A 17,690-nucleotide genomic window follows, 5' to 3' on the forward strand; every position below is an offset into this window, starting at 1 on the left:
TGAAACCCCCGACACTTAACGGGACGATCCTGTCTATACTTCCCCTCTATACTGAAAGTCTTAGGGGTTCTAGACACATACATGAGCGACAATCCTGTCTATACTTGTCCAATATACTAGAAAACTTAGTATTTCTATTCTAATACAATCTCTGTTTAGGGCTTCCTAGAGCCTTGACTAAGTCAGTTTGAAAGTAACTCACTATTTTATCCGGGGTTGATCAACTCGTATCCAGTCTCCACCGCGTCTAGCGTCCGCGTTCAATGGGTCGCGTCATCAGTCCGCGTCCTGAGCACCACCATATGGGATAGCGGTTCTTTTATATAGTCACTCCCAGTCAATTAATCAATTAGTCAGTTCTTTCCGATTTTCAAAAAACCAAAACTTTATTAGACTCTCAAGGGGCTTGTGTAAGGCGATCACATCGTCTATTTGGTCGCCATCTTGGACTGGTTCGTATATTATCGAACCACCCCGTTCATGTTCTATTGCATCAAGTGGACTCATTGATATCAGTCATTACATATATATATCGATTATATCTTGCGGAATGATTTCTCTATTTCGTAAACCTATTATTCAAATTATTGGAAAAATCTTCTAAGTCTTATTTTACGAAAGAACGATTTGAGGTCTTTTTCTAAACTGAACTTATTGACATTGGCCGTGGGTGCGAATGTGAGTCCCCTCTCTAACACCTCAATTTCTATTTTGGTAAGTGTATGTGTGGACAGGTTGATTATGGGGAATTTGTCACTGCATGTGTTTATCTCCAATATTTCTTGTTCCTTGTGTTGAGATATTCCTGAGGTTGAGGCCGTTGGAATTGGCCCCTCCCTTGGTTGTGATTTGGATTTGTCCTCATCCCTCTCCTCGGGCGCTGATCTAAAAAACCGTTGTATATATGTGAGGGACCACTATGTGACGGACCACTCTGTTCTTAAATGATGATGATGATGTTAAACTGCCAAAACCATTGTTCGCCTTCAAGCGAAACGACAATATCAGAAAAAATATTGTCCATACATACAGAGAAAGTAACCCTAGCAGACAAAGAAATCTAGAAGGAATGACAGCGCGTGGTAACAATATTTGTAGCCACTGCTCAATATGCAAGAACTGTATTGTGGCCAAATCACTAACATATAATGGTTACACTATTGAGACAAAAAGCTTGAACAACTGTAGGAGCTGCAATATCGTTTACCTATTACGCTGCCCATGTGGATTAGCGTACATAGGGGAAACAGGTCGTGAACTCAGGGTAAGACTTTTAGAACACAGGTCGGCCCTAAAAACAGGCAAACTGAATGCACCTTTGGTGGACCATTATAACAAGAATGGACATGACCATACTAACTTTGAATGGTTTATAGTGGAAAGAATAACGGTGAACAAAAGGGGAGGAGACCTAGAAAGGAAGAGAAAAAACAGAGAACAATGGTACATTTCCAAATTGGATACAATAGCTAGAGGCCTTAACACAAAAGAAGACTGGATGAGAATTGCAGTATAAGGATCCGCTAATTAGCCGATATAGACATTGATCTCAGATCGAGAAACCCCAGAAGGACTCTAAAAACCAGGGAATTAATTGTAGTCTTGGAATACAGCTATAGGGCATCTTTCTAATATACTCGGGCAATAAGGCACCTATGCACAAAATGCACCTTTCAGGATGCATTTAGGACCAAAACTTATAGAAGAAGATATTGGTCACTCATAGATAAACGGAATGATAATCCCAACCCAAAATGGCGACCGCGATCATAACTTGATAAAAAGGGTTTTTGAATAAAAGGTTTACGAAATAGAGAAATCATTCCGCAAGATATAATCGATATATATATGTAATGACTGATATCAATGAGTCCACTTGATGCAATAGAACATGAACGGGGTGGTTCGATAATATACGAACCAGTCCAAGATGGCGACCAAATAGACGATGTGATCGCCTTACACAAGCCCCTTGAGAGTCTAATAAAGTTTTGGTTTTTTGAAAATCGGAAAGAACCGACTAATTGATTAATTGACTGGGAGTGACTATATAAAAGAACCGCTATCCCATATGGTGGTGCTCAGGACGCGGACTGATGACGCGACCCATTGAACGCGGACGCTAGACGCGGTGGAGACTGGATACGAGTTGATCAACCCCGGATAAAATAGTGAGTTACTTTCAAACTGACTTAGTCAAGGCTCTAGGAAGCCCTAAACAGAGATTGTATTAGAATAGAAATACTAAGTTTTCTAGTATATTGGACAAGTATAGACAGGATTGTCGCTCATGTATGTGTCTAGAACCCCTAAGACTTTCAGTATAGAGGGGAAGTATAGACAGGATCGTCCCGTTAAGTGTCGGGGGTTTCAAAACAGTAAAATAACGCCCACAGCCCTGATCTATACTTAAGTTCGATTAACCTAAAACAGGAAGTTAGCAAAAAAAGATAATTATCCTGTTGAAACTCGAAGATAATGTAGAGTAGCAGGGTAACCAATTGACCATGTTGATTAAATTCACATCGATTTGAATAGGCATTCTTTGTCTTTTTACATCCCATTAGCCAAGAGCGAGTGATCTAATGATAAAAAAGAGCCACGCGTGAAATAAAATATCCGCCAAAGGTGCGGAGCTCGTGACCCAAACAGAACGAACATTATCACGGTTCGCACTCTGGAAATTAAAACACAGGTGAGAATATTGACTCTTATCACACCTTAAGAAATCATTTGGGGAAATAAACATTGAATACTATTCTTTTCTCCTATATTTTAGTATATTGGCCTGTATAAGAAGTGGCCTATTGTGGAACTGATTCTGATACCAATAAAAGCAATGAAGTTACAAGGTACCTTCCTGATTAAAGCATACATTAAACGGTCTATCTGTAGTTGAGAATTACTAAAGTATGATGGAGGGCCGGTTTGGTGCAGATAAAAAAACTGGATGATTATTATATCATAGATAAGAGAGTGAATAATTACACTCTATATTGATACAGATGCAACGAGGAGACTTAGACAAGTCCCTTTTTAAATTAACAAGTGAGAATATCGACAAATGAATGTTTTGAATGAATGGCTCTGATCGATGAGTTAGATGATTGTCGCACTTATGGTCTTCCGAATTAGCTGCTAAATGTTGAGTTTAAAAATGGGTTCGTTTTTAGAAGATAAACATGTCAGAACGATTTATTGTTGTCCCCCTCTAATTGATGTAATTTTTATTTAGGCCTATATGTGATATGGTCATTTTAACGATTGAGGAAGACTAAAAATATTGTCCTGAAGAAGGTGGTCTTTATTGAAACGACACCATCGAAACGCGTCGACGCCCACATATGCGATTAAATTTGGTGAAGTCCGCAAACAGTTTAAGACAAGGGATTCATACCTATGCTTGTTGCTGCCTATTCAAATGTCCAAATTAACGCTAAGAATGACATAGTATATTGTCTCTTTTTGTATCCTTCCTCATTTTACATTGGTGCATATTGCTTTATATTGTGGTATGTTGTTTATGTATTTTATTTGTTTATTATTGTGACAAACTTTTCTTTTTTGTAATAGATGTTTTATTTAGCTAAAGCTTATTCATTTTTGATGATTTTATATGCGAATGAACTCATATGAGTATTATATGTGAATATATCTCCAATTAAAGGAAATTGATTTTTAATTAGAGTGTGGTTGATCGATAAGTGCCTCAATTATCAACGATTTGTGTAGACTACATGGTTTGGAAGTGGATATGTATGTATGATTGGGAAATGATCAGTGCATGATTCATCCGAGGGGAAAACTTTTTTGAACTTATTAGCTACCGGGTGCTCCATCCCTTCGGTGTGAGAGCCCCCTCTCCTTTGTTTAAACATATTATCACTAAACCAGTTATGACTGTTCATAGTAGGGGTGTCCTTCATGGGTGGCGCAGGAAGGCGCTTAGGCTCGTCCTCGCATTGCGAGGGTGTTCAGGGCATGGATCTGAGTCCTGCATGTTTGTCTAGTCCGCTAAGGGATCAGGGAGTATCGGCAGCAGTGCTTGTGTCCCCCGCAGTGTTTTCAGTTCATTTGTATCCTCTCTCGGTGATTCGGTGATTTTTAGCTCAGTCTGTGCATTCGTGCAGTATCTTGTCTGTTGCTCCCATAGTTTGGAGGCCGTTGGTTATCTATTCCTTCTCATTCAATGTCAGAGAGAGCTGCTGTGGACCCTGATGGGCTAGAGGTGCATTTTCGTCAAGGTGATCCCCGGGCAGTAGTTTTGAGGAATTCAGCCACTTGCTGTGGGTTTGTGAAAATGAGCTGTTTGCCCTGGTGCATGCCTCAGAGGCGCGCCGGAAAAAGCATGGCATAAACGATGTTAGCCTGCTGGAGCTTCTTTTTTATTGGTACACATTTCTTTTGAGCTTCTTGAACCGCCAGGGTAAAGTCCGGGTAGATCCCCAGTTCTGTTCCTTCAAATGAGTGTTTCAGTTCTTCTCTTGCTAAACGCAATGCGGTGTCCCGGTATCGGTAATTGAGCAGTCTAGCGATTATTGGTCGCAGGCGGTGGGCGAGCCTTTTCTACCACCATCATTGTCGAGAACTAAGTCTTCCCGAAAACCGCTGTGAGTAGCCGTTCTATGTATTCCTCCATTCGTCCCGTATTCATGGATTCCCAGAATTCGTAGGTTATTGCGGCGCGATCTGGATTCAAGATCTTGATTCAATTTTTGCGGCAATAACTTTTAAAATGTGTTCCATGTTCAGTAACTGTTCCGTTCGGCCAGTGAAGGTGTCCTCTAGGTCATAAATACGGTGTTCAGCTTCTTTAAGTCGTTCATCATGTTGGTCAATCCTGTGGGTAATATTATTCAAGCGCGTACACATGCTGTCCATTTTGGCCTCTATTGAATTAAGGCTACTTCTCTTAGAGAGCAGGATTTCCTTCAAATCTTCAGTAGAGGTTTGGCTGGCGGCATTGTGTGATCTGAGTCTTCTTGTGTGCGGGTGGATTTGCGTGCATCGAAGTGCAGTTTTGTTTGTCTCCCGTCTGTCTTCCCAATGCTTCCTGATACTTTGCGCGTTTCGTCTCGCTGTCTAATGTTCTGGGGGAGAAAACAAGCAGCTGTGATTCGACTGAAGTGTTTCTTGTGCGATTCCCTAGTGAGTATGTGGAGGTTCTGGCTCCGGATCTTTCCAGTTCCTGCAGGTCGTCCGTTAGCTTCTACTGCGTTCCTTCTTTTAACGTATATTTGTGCACTTCTTGTTGTGCAGCCTGTGCCTGCTGGTCCTTTAGGCCCTCTGTTAGTCTGCTTGGCTGTTAGTTGTTCTAATCGTGATATCTGTCCGGAACCTGCGTTCTTTACACTTCAGCCAGGTTGCCTGACTGGTCTCCTGCGGGGTTCAGCCGGCTGTTTATATCTTCCTCAGCTCGCTTAGCCAATCCGCAGAATGATTGTGTCGCCCTTTTTCTTTCTTTGCCAGCTCGCTATGGCTGATCGTATGTGCCAACACTGTGGTACCTGTGTAGGTCTTTCCCAATTGTCTATGTGTGCAAGTCTCTTGGAGCGCAGTTGTTCTGAGCCTATTTTAGAAGTCGTGTTAGATCTGTTTCTCCCCGGTGCGTCGCTCCGTGCCTTGCCCTGAGTATTTGGTTGAGGCATTTCCCAGACGTCTCTCCCTCCTCTCCGCCCGCTCAAGACGCGTTTGTCTCAGCCGGAGGGGATCATCTTTTTATTTTATTTTATTTATTTATTTTTGGGTTCCCTTTGTTTTTCCCTTTTTCCTCTGCGAATGTAGGGGTCGAAGTGCGCTAACCCCTCCTCTTGTCAAGTTCTGCACGGGGATGCCGTTGGTGCACCTCCTTTAACAATCGCAGGGAAGGGGGTGGAGCCTGTCTCCGCCGCTGCTGGCCGTGGTCCGTTACTCACGATTTGGGCTGCTCTCGGCTCTCCAGTTCCTTCATGCTGGCCTCCTCGGTCGACTGCAGAGTCTGCTCCGCGCTCTTGAAACTTAGCCTCCGAGCCCCCGCGCTTGCCGATAGTCGCAGCAGCGCCCTCCGGCCGCCCGCAGCCCCCTCAGCACTCAAGTCCGTATCGTTGCTGCCATCTTGGGTCCGCTCCTGAGCTCCGACCCTCGGGTCCAATTTCTCTGTGCCGCAGCTGTTTTTCATAAATTTGGTGGCGCTCGTGCCGCTCCAGTTGTTCCGACGCTTGTACCTGTTACTGTGGTATAATTATTTCGCCATATGGGCAGAATTTTTTATGATTTTCGGCCCTGAACGGCAAGAGCCTCACGCAAAGGAGATATTTGTAAAGCAGCAACATGGAATAACCAACATGCATTCACAAAATTCTATTGTGTTGATGTCTTAACTAATCAACAAGCTAGAGTGTATTACAAACACTTTTTCAAATATCTACATCAACCAATAGCTAACCACCGCTTATGGGGAGCACTGTTTTACATTTGATGCTAAGCATATGTATCTACGGCCAACATATGCTACGAATGGAATATGTTACTTACCCTGTAAGCATCTACTTGTAGCATATAGTGTTGTAGATTCCTATGCACCCACCCTCCTCCCTCGCAGCTATTGGTTCATGTATATAATTACTTAATAAGTTTTACATTACTATACTCTTCACTTTCATGCTCATCTTTTCTGTCACTATATTGCTCCCATCCTAAAGCTCATCCGATGAGCTAAAAACAATCTAACAAAGGTGCCAATGAACATGCGCAGTACAGACTATAGGAGGATATCTAGGAAAAAAGGTACCCCCTAGGTAAACTGTAAGGTCCAAGATCAAGGGGGGAATATCAACTAACATCAAGAAAAACCTTTGTCTGACCTATATTGCTTTGTAAATGCCCTCCAATAGGCTCATACTCAAGGCAGGTACACAACACAGCACTCGGAACAGACTGATTATTAAACAAATATACATTTATTTTCTTAAGTGTACAAAATATTTGTTAAGATATTGTTATAAATAACTTTTTTTGTTCATATCAATTCAATTTAAACAAGAATATACAATTATTCCTTGCTGTAAATGCACAATAAACAACATGCCATGAATCACAGACACAAAACCTATAGTTTCTACATCATAGTATTGCCTAAAAGACAAGGACAGAGTGACATATACACTGCAATAATTAACATCATAAAATGCATCACCTATGACCCCACTAGCAACCATCCATCCATCAATCATACTGACCACTCATAACCGTCTCATACACACAACACATTCACACACAGAAAGAAATTAAATTATCGTAGGGAATCCTATTATTTCAAATGACATACACCCAAATGTCAATGATGTGGCATGATTTAATCTAGAAGTTATCCACTGGTGTGTTGTCGTGGGTAGGTTTCCCATATGGTCGGTCAACGCCCGCTTAGGTGGATTGAGATAATCACTTCCTTCATCAGGACCTTTTAGATTGTGAAGAAATCTCAAAGGTGGACAGGGGTTCTCTGTGAGGTAATAACAAAAAAATAGCTTTACCACGTCTGCAGTGCTGCGATGCCTGCTGAAAACTAAGTAAAAAAAATCCAATTATTTGGGAAAACCCGACCCACTAACATGCAAACCCATGATGCATGCAGAGCCTGTTACCCTGACAGGAATTACCGAATCATGTGAAGAGGTTTTTAAAGTACGGTTCAGAGGCGTGCTACATGGTATTACCAGCTAATAAAGAAAGAAAGTTCCACAAGCCTAAATTATAAGTAAAATAAAAAACATAAGGCAGATGTCTGAGAGAAAGAGATAAAAAGGTGAACAAAATCCATAATGCACCTTATACAATGAGGAATGCTTCTTCCTTCTAAATATTAAATCCCAACTGGTTGGAACCAATTAAATTGTTCAAAATATGAGGAATATATCCCGCTCTGCAAGGCAATGAAAAGTAAATAAGCTGACATACAAAGCCCAATAGATGGCAAAAATTGGGCAAAATGGACCAGATCTGTGACTAATCTTACCTTCTAATAAATATGACTCCACCTAATAACTTTTGCTGCGGCGTGCTTCCAAATTATTTATATCCATAAACTCTCAGGGGAGCAGACTGGCACTTCTGTAAGTACAAAGTGAAATAAAAGAGGCTAAGTGTCCAAATAAATTAGAACACTGGATATGGAAAAGCAATTCTTATGTATGGTCAGGCCCCTTAAAGTTAAATATCTACTACGTGAGGGCTGATGAATGTATGATGGTATATCTCTTTACATATTCAAAACTGACATGCATTTCTAGAAAAAAGAATCAAACTATGTCTTACAGTCCTAAACTTCCCTTCTCATTTGCTGGGATATGTCTCATGTTGTATTGTCGTATTTCACACTTCACAAACACTGAGTGACTCGGGCTGTAGTACATCCAGGTTACTTGTATTGAAAATAGCCTCCAAACCATCAACCAAACGGAAAGGGGCAAGTACACCTGTTCTGTATCTACATGCCCTAAAAGTGTTGTATGAAGACTCACTAAGGCTATAGTAAGACTACCAACTGGAATTTATCCACCAGTGCTAAAGTCTGCAGTGCGTGTATCTGGAGTTTATTAAAGTTAATGGAGTCTGCTTATATGACCGATTGTACCAAAGCCGATGTAAGGGGCATGTCTATAAGATGACGAGCATTACCCGACCCCATGTTAGTTTCCTTGTAAAGGTGGTACACTGACCCACACTGAACGACAGGCTATACCTATTCTGATTGCCTAATGCATGCCGATACGGTCCCAAAAGCTGTGATAAAGTCAAACAAACCATTCCCAGATCTTACCGCGGTTCCTTGAGATCAATTTCTAGCCTTTCCAGATCATCCCGCTATGGTCGGGTCCTGCAATTTCCTTGAATGGGCTCCATACCCTTACCTAGAGCAGACAGACAACTTTATGTTGTGGTTTAGTGGTCGATAGCCTACACATGTGCACACTAACTAGCGTGATGACGCCATTCCAGTGAGCCAACGAGGTCGCCATCTTAGAGTGGCATGGATCCCATTTATGAAAGTGTAAAAGTAAACACAATCCTTAATACTGTGGAGGAAATCTCGTGATCACGCTCATTAGTGTGACCAAATTGAAATTGGTGACGGCCTATAACTATGGATTCCCAATGACAATATATTTCAGCATGGAAGCGGTCCATGAGGGGACAGACCAAACTGATGAGGGCCATATTACGAAGGCCAGACTAGCCCAATACCTCGGTATTACCAAGAGGGACCCATGTCTCAAACTATTATATGCGGGAGATTTAAAAATATTGCTGCATAGCAATATGTATTCCCATCTGCAGTTTATTTTCAAAGAGAGCTCCATAATTAAACATGTTAAAGGTACCTATGGCATTGCTCTCGTTTGTGTCCAATTAGGGACTGTACCTCAAACGGACAAAATTACCAGGAAAAAGGAAGAATCCCAGGAGGATGCGAAGGTACATATCGCATAAATCACTGGCAAAACAAAATGCACATTAAAAATGTCCACCTATTGCATTTAGTTATGGTAAATATAATAGTTTGTATGATACTGTCACTTAGAAAGGTATTAAACGCTGTTGAAAGGTGTTGCCTTAAATCAAGAGTGTGAATCAATGCAGGTTTAATCAACAAAGGATCCCCTTCATGTTACCATCCATGATATCTCTTCATTTAATCCTTTGCGTACAGTATCCAATTAAAAATTCAGTAGGTCTCTCTTTTCTTTCAGTTTTTCTCTACATCTTTTCTTTATGGTTATGATCACAGCAGTGTCTACCCATTGGTGCCTGTAATTTGTGTGTTCTGATGGCCGATTAATGTTCCGAGAAACGGGTCCAGAATTCTCTGCCTTTCTCTCCCATATATCCTAAGCCACAAGGGCAAAGGATCAGGTAGACTATATTTGAAGATCTACAGTTGGTCATATCTCTCAGTAGTCCTGATTTCCCCCCATAACTCCATTGTTGTACCATCATGGCAGAATCACACGCATGGCAATTTCCACATCTGTAATTCCCTATAACAGGCGGCAATCCATTAATAGTTGTCTGTCTAGAGGTCCCCTTTGTATGAGATCTGCTATGCACTAGTTTATCTTCCAAGTTTGGGTTCCTCCTATCGGCCACTGTAGGTTTCTGTAATACTTCCTCCTCTATGTTCACATTGAGAATCTTCCAATTTTTATTTAAAAATTTTTGATTTTGTGATTTTTATTGAAGTGGTTTTCTACACACACTAATTTGTCCTGATGTTGTTTCCTTTGTCCAGAAACGTGGGTGTCCCTGTTGTAACATTTAGCCCTCTTTAGAGATTGTCTCACTAGGCGTTTGGGATAGCCTCTAAATAATAGTCGTATTTGTAATTGTTCCTCATGTTTCATGAACTCTTTATTGTTGGTGCAATTGCGCCGTATTCGTAAAAATTCTCCAAAAGGGATGGAGTCATTTTTACAAGAAGGGTGAAAACTACTGTGTTCCAAGGTGGTATTCTTCGCAGTCTGTTTTCTGTACAAGCTAACTTCTATGGTATTCTTGGTACCCAAGATCCATATGTCAAGGAATTCAACTTTCTCCTTAGAGTATTTGTCTGTGAACTTGAGATTAACATCACTCGATGTTAAGCCAAGTGATAAAATCTAAGAGACGTGTCTCTTTGCCTGTCCATACGAAGATGTTGTCTATAAATAGAAGGAGTCTGTTTACCTCGTGGCTTGAAGAACTTCTTAAAAGAAAAACAACTTGTAAACGTCCGAACCCAACACTAGATGGCAGGAGTATACTAAGCATGAGACTACATGCCAAGAATAAATGCTTACACAGTAAGTAACATATTCCTTTTCTAGCACACAACAGCATTTAAATGAACTGTGCAAGTATTTCAGAATATATCAGAAATAGGAAAGCACAAGTGAAGCACATTTTTGAATTCCAAAGTGTGTTGGAAACAAATACTTAAATATGATCAAAACAAATCAGTACACTAGGTGATGCCATTTCCGCACATTATTGTTTGAGCACTGTGCGGTTTTATTTGACAAACTGTATGTCTGTGCAAATGTAATGGTCATTTCAATTGAAAATGTTTTGTCTGAAATGGCAGGTTGCTACCACACCATGCACACTCCACTCTGCGCCACTTTGCGCCCCTGCACTCTACTCTGCACCGCTCCACTTTACACCAATGCACTCTGCGCCATTGCACTCTACTCTACTTTGCACCACTCCACTCTATGCCGCTGCTCTCTAAGCCACTTCACTCTATCCCTCTATACTGTACTTTGCACCACTCTACTGTACACCACCGTATTCTTTACCACTGCACTCTACACAACTGCACTCTACACTATCTCAGTCCAGGACACTCCACTCTATTCTGCACAACTCCACTACACTCTAGCTCTTTCTGTAACACTGCACTCTATGCAATTGCACTCTATGCCAGTGCACTCTACCACCCCATTCTATCCCCCTGCACTCTACGCCAGTCCTCTGTATGTCACTCTGATCTACTCGGCACTCTGCCACTGCACTCTACACCACTTTACTCATTTACACTCTACTCCACTGCACTCTACCCTACACCACTCCACTCTACTCTGAGATAATCTACTCTATGCCAGTGCACACTATGCCACTCTACTCTGCCCCACTCCACTATATGCCACGGCACTCTACACCACTCTACTCTAAACCTCTGCACTCTCTGCCACTCTGCTCTACACTGCTGCACTTTGTGCCACTGCACTCTATGCCACTTAACATCACTGCACTCTATGCCACTCCATGCCAGTATACTCTATTCTGCACTACTCTACGCCACTCTACTCTGTGCCACTCTGCACCATGCTACTCTGCACCACTTTACTCTATGCCACTGCACTCTGTGCTAATTTGCTCTGTGCCACTCTGCATCACTGCACTCTATCCCACTGCACTGTACTATGCACCGCTCTAATCTACACCACAGCATTCTACAATGCTTCATTGTACGGTGCTGAATTCCATGCTGCTGCACTCTATTCCAATATACTCTTCATCACTCTAAGCTAGTGCATTTTATACCAGTCCACTCTACTCTATGGCACTGCACTCTACGCCACTCTACTCTATGCTACTCTACGCCACTGCACTCTAAATCACTGCACTTTACTCACCACCACTGTACTCCATGCTACTGCACTCTATGCCACTGTAGTCTACTCTGTTACTCTACACCACTACACTCTACAACACTGAACTGTACACCACTCTATTCTGCATTACTGTGTCTGTGCCACTGCTCTTTGTCACTCTACTCTGTGCCTCTCTGTTCCACTGCACTCTGCACCACTATACTCTACTTTGCACCACTCTACGCCACTGCTCTCTACTAATCAAATCTCTCACCTACACCACTGCATTCTATGACGCATTGTATGCCGCTGAATTCTGTGGAACTCCACTCTGCCCCACTATACTCTGCAACACTCTACCCCAACACCACTCCACGGTTCTCTACACCACTCCACTGTGACTCCGCTCTATGCCACTTCAATACACAACACTCTTAGCCACACCACTCTGACACTCAACTCCACTCTTTGCCATTCCACTCTACGGCACTCCATGCCACTCTTCTCTATGCCACTAACTTTTAGCCATGCTAAACATCAGCCATGCTGGTGTACAACATGGCTAAAACACATTGGCAAAGCCAATAGCTCCTGCATAGGGGAAACCTATTGGCTTTGCCAATGCTTGTTTAATTAACTTCCTAATAGCTTCTTTTGAAAAATCTTAAGACCTGATTTACGTGATACCCTAAAGAGGTGGACAAGGGTTGTAGTTGTGAGTCTGAGATCCAATCATTTGTGACCTCCCTCTCTCATCTGAGTTTTGCATATGACTTCCTTTCTTTTCTTAACATGTGCCCACTTCTTGTTCTGCCACAGCTGGCAAGACCGTGTCAACAAAGTCAGTGCTAGGAAGGAGGAACAGCATGAGCCTCAACTACTGCAGCTCGGGGCAACACACCCAAAGAGCATCCTTCTGCAATTCGCCAATCCATTCCATCATAGAGCAAGCCGCCTAGCCAATCGGGAAGATGGGAACAAAGAAGCGGCAGATGACGAAGAGCTGGAAATGGGTGAGTTAAGACATCATGCATTAGACTACAAAGAGATGATGCATTACACTCCAAATGAACCTTAGAATGGTGGTGTTTGTAAAGAAATATAATGGTTTTAAAGCAAACCGGACTCTTTTAATTGGAAAATGTTGTTACACTCAGTACTGCCATTAATAATACTTATGTTCGAAATTGAGTGTTGGATCCGCAGTTGTGCAAGTTGTTTTTCTTTGAAGAAGTCTTTTGAGTCACGAGACTGAGTTACTCCGCCTCTCGGTGATACTTCGCATGGGCATCGATTTCTTTGTTAGATTGTTTTCTCTCCGCTGTCTAGTTCGGACATGTGTTCCTCTGCCCCATGTTTCGACTCCGTTTAGTACGATTTTTTGGTTCTTTGCTTTCTTCAACTGTATTATTTCGATCATGCTTTTCACTTCTGCGCTGCTATCAAAATTTCGTTGGTTCGGCCTTTGACCAACCACCCTTCGGGATGCCACCCGTCTCGGGCCAACTCCCCCGTGCACTCATTTCCATCGAGGATGCCCTTCTAATGGAACACATACCCTTCAGATTTTGCCCGCGTTGCCATGCGAGATATCTGCACACTGATTAACACCTCTTGTGCAGCTTGTGTCTTTCCCCCGGCCATCGTGAAGCCAACTGCGTCACGTGTAAGTCCCATCAGGCTAAGAAAACCCTACGGGTTCGAAGGTCTCATTGACTGAAAATGTCTCGCAGAAGCAGAGATGATACTCCTGACCTTTTCGGCGAGGAGCACGCCCAGGAGGAGCCAGCTTCAGAAGATAAAAAGGGGTCTTCTTCCCTGATGAAAGCTCCTGCTCCGACATGGAGATAGATATGGAGATGCGCAGCCTTCCATCCGGTCAAGTCGTAAGTGCTATGATCCCGGACACTACTCCTATACCCAAACAGGTCTCAAAACATTCTCACATAGAGGTCGCTTGACCACCACTGGCCTCTGGCCATGGTTGGGTCCGAAAGACTGTTTCCGACGCCCTGCCCTCTGGCCCGGCACCGAAATCTGATACCAAGCCTTCGGCATTTACCTCTTCATACCAAGACAAACCTTCGGGATCGAGCCAGTAACCTACCACATCTACTGTGGTGCGGAGCAAAACATTTGGGTTCGTAAGAGAGCTAACAGCCAGGCTACTGGAGACACTCCACCTCCCGAGAAGGAGAGTAAGCAAATAGATGCAGCTGGGAAGTGTGTCGGAACACAGGCAGCTAATCATTGGTATATTGCCAATTCTTAAGCCCTTCTGGCCCGCTATGATAGAGCCCATTGGGATGAGATGTAGGAATTCTTACAATACCTCCTGGAGAAACACCACAAAAATGTACAACAAATTGTCACTGAGGATCAGGCGATTGCCAACAATTCCATCTGATGTGAACTAGATGCAGCAGATACAGCTTCTAGGGGTGTTAATACCAGCATGCTTCTTAGGTGACACACATGGCTTAAATGTTCTGGATTAAAACTAGAGGTCCAGCAGGCTGTACTAAAAATGCCTTTTGAGAAACAGCACCTTTTTGGCCCACAGGTAAACCCTACCCTTGACAAAATTAAAAAAGACACAGCTATGGCCATAGAAGCATTAGAGACGGCAACTCCTAGGGGTTCCTTTTGTCACACAGCAGGCTACAGAGGTGCATATAATTCCACCACCACAGACTCCTCCACTTCAAAACGAAAACAAGGCCAGTCTGCCTACAGTAAGGGATATTTTTGAGGTTCCTTCAGAGGTGGAAACAACAAGGGAAGGCACAAGGGTGCCAAACCCACTGGAAAGCAGTGGCTACCCAATTCTTCCCCCGACCACTCCACACCTTTCGGGAGCAGACTTCAATTTTTCCACCCAGTTTGGGAATCTATCACCACAGACCAATGAGTACTAGCCATTATTCAACATGGCTACTCTTTGGAACTCATTACCACACCATCCAACATCCCACCTCGCATTCACAGGCTATCACAAGATCATCTAACACTTCTCAAACAAGACGTCAAAGCCCTTCTTCTCAAAGGGGCTATAGAACCTGTCCCACTTAAACAACAGGGATCAGGGTTATATTCTCTATACTTTCTCATTCCCTAAAGGATGGGTCACTGAGACCAATCTTAGATCTCAGACTTATCAACCATCTCATCCTATCAAAATATTTCCATATGGTAACTCTACAGGATGTTATTCCACTTCTCCAACAGGGCGACTTTATGGCAACATTAAACCTAAAGGACGCCTATTTCCATATACCAATACATCTCACACTGCAAATACCTTAGACTTGTCATAGGAGGCAAGCATTACCAATTCAAAGTTCTACCGTTCAGGGTGACCACAGCACCTCGAGTTTTCACAAAATGTCTGGCAGTAGTTGCAGCATATGTGCAAAGACAAAACGTTCACATATTGCCATACCTGGACGATTGGCTTAACAAGCCCAACACCCACCTACAGTGCCAACTGTACACTCAGTTGACAGTGGATCTACTTCACAGACTAGGGTTTACAATTAATGCCCCCAATCTCTCCAAATTCAACCCTACTAAGGAGCAGTTCTCTACATTCAGAATTAGCCTATCCCAATCCTGCTCAAGTTCTGAATTTTCAGGTAACTATAACAGTTCCAACCAAATAAAACTCTCACAGTTCAGACCATGATGCGTCTGCTAGGAACGATAGCCTCTTTCATTGCCATAGTTCCACGCGCAAGGTTACACATGAGTCCCCTACAACAATGTCTAGCTTATCAGTGGTCTCAATCACAGGGTCACTTCAAAGATCTAGTTTTTATAAATCGCTGCACTCACCGCTCTTTGCAATGGTGGAACACCAACAATTTGTTTCTAGGCCCTGCCCCTCACCTCACTCTCACCACCGACGCATCAGAGACAGGCGCAGACTGATTTGGGTGCCCATCTACAAGACCTCACTGTAAAAGGCCTGTGGGATGCCAAACATTAATCCCTATACATGAACTACTTGGAGCTTTAGGCGATTTTCCTAGTACTAAAGCCTTTCCTTCCTCACCTATCTCACAAGGTTGTCCTAGTCCGGATGGACAATATGACAGCCATGTATTATTTACAAAAACATATGGGCACACGGTTTTCACAACGGTCTGAGACCATATGGAACTGGGCTCTTCACCACCACATCCATCTCCTAGTGTAATATCTGCCGGAAGCCGACAATGATTTTGCAAACCTGCTCAGCAGGGTGCAGCAACAGATGCACGAGTGGGAACGCCACCCACAAGTTCTCCTTCCCTACTTTCGAAAGTGGGTGTTTACTCAAATAGACCTTTTCTCCACAGCCAAAAACACAAAAGGCCCAAACTTCGCCTCCAGGTACCCACACACACTATCCAAGGGCAACGCTCTATGGATGAGTTGTTCAGGGATATTTGCCTATGCTTTTCCACCCCTCTCTCATTCCGTTTCTGGTTCGGAGACTCCGGCAAACATCTCTCACCATGATGCCCATCTTTAATGAGTTTAGTACTTTTACTGTAGACAAATTGAAATCAATCATTACTACCACCACATCTTGATCTTCTTAGGATCTCTGTCGACCTAAAGTACTTAATTTAGTGCCCAACATAGTGGCTGCTTATCTGACCAAGATCTTTAATATTATGTTTAGTGAAGGATACTTTCCCATAGACTGAAAATCTATGTCGGTTCTCCCTTTATTAAAAAAATCTAATTTAAACATATTGGATCAAAACAACTACCGACCCATCTCCCGGCTTCCATTCCTGGCCAGACTAGTGGAGAAGTCCATGAATCTACACATGGCCACTTTCATAGAGAACGATCATCTTTTTTTTGGCTGACACTTAGTTCGGTTTTAGGCAAAATCACAGCACCAAATCTGCATGGATAGTGGCATCAGAGGAAATCAGGTCATCTTCAGATAAGGGTGGCAATGCAGCCCTTATCTTATTGGATCTGTCTGCGTCATTTGATGTGGTCAATCTTGACCTTTTGATTGACCAAATTTAGAGTCTAGGATTCAAAGGTGCAGCGCTGGCTTTGCTGCGCTCCTTTCTTACAAACCGGATTTAATCTGTATCGCTTAATGGCTTTACATCTATGCACTACTCTCTGCCTTGCAGGGTACCACAGAGCTCATCATTAAACCCAACGTTGTTCAATCTCTACGTGAACCCTCTGGCCACTCTTAGCAAATCCTTCTGACTATCACTAGCGTCCTATGCTGTTGATACTCCAAGCTGGTATCATTTCCAAAAACTGCACCAATATGTGCGATTCATTTCGGAACTGCATGAGTACAGTCAGTAAACAGATGGACAACAATTGTCTTATAGTGAACTTATCAAAAACTGAGGTGATACTGTTTGGAAATACTGTTTCCTTCTGGTGTGATTGCCTGATGATCTGGGCAGTCCCCCTACACCAGTAGACAGGGTCAAAAACCTTGGGGTTATGATGGACGATCAACTTAATTTCAACGCCCAGGTTCATAAGGTCACATCATCTTCTTTTCTTGCCCTTCGTACTGTTAAGAAAATGGTCAAATTCATTCCATCT

General features: G+C 42.8%; 1 protein-coding gene and 1 long non-coding RNA gene across 6 annotated transcripts in view; one reads left to right on the top strand and one right to left on the bottom strand.

The window, feature by feature from the left end:
* The window catches only part of LOC146868226 (uncharacterized), a 463,829-nt gene that overhangs the window by 299,966 nt on the left and 146,173 nt on the right, over positions 1–17,690 (top strand). For all 4 annotated transcript variants that reach the window (XM_085609528.1, XM_085609530.1, XM_085609529.1 and 1 more), the window contains one exon: positions 12,930–13,123. In XM_085609528.1, the coding sequence (XP_085465654.1) occupies positions 12,930–13,123 (194 nt within the window). The remainder of the gene's footprint in view (positions 1–12,929; positions 13,124–17,690) is intronic.
* LOC146868227 (uncharacterized) overlaps positions 1–17,690 on the bottom strand; it is a 342,604-nt gene that overhangs the window by 97,299 nt on the left and 227,615 nt on the right. The window lies entirely within an intron of this gene.

Source organism: Triturus cristatus, chromosome 1_2, assembly GCF_964204655.1.
Source record: "Triturus cristatus chromosome 1_2, aTriCri1.1, whole genome shotgun sequence".
Classification (NCBI taxonomy): Eukaryota; Metazoa; Chordata; class Amphibia; order Caudata; family Salamandridae; genus Triturus; species Triturus cristatus.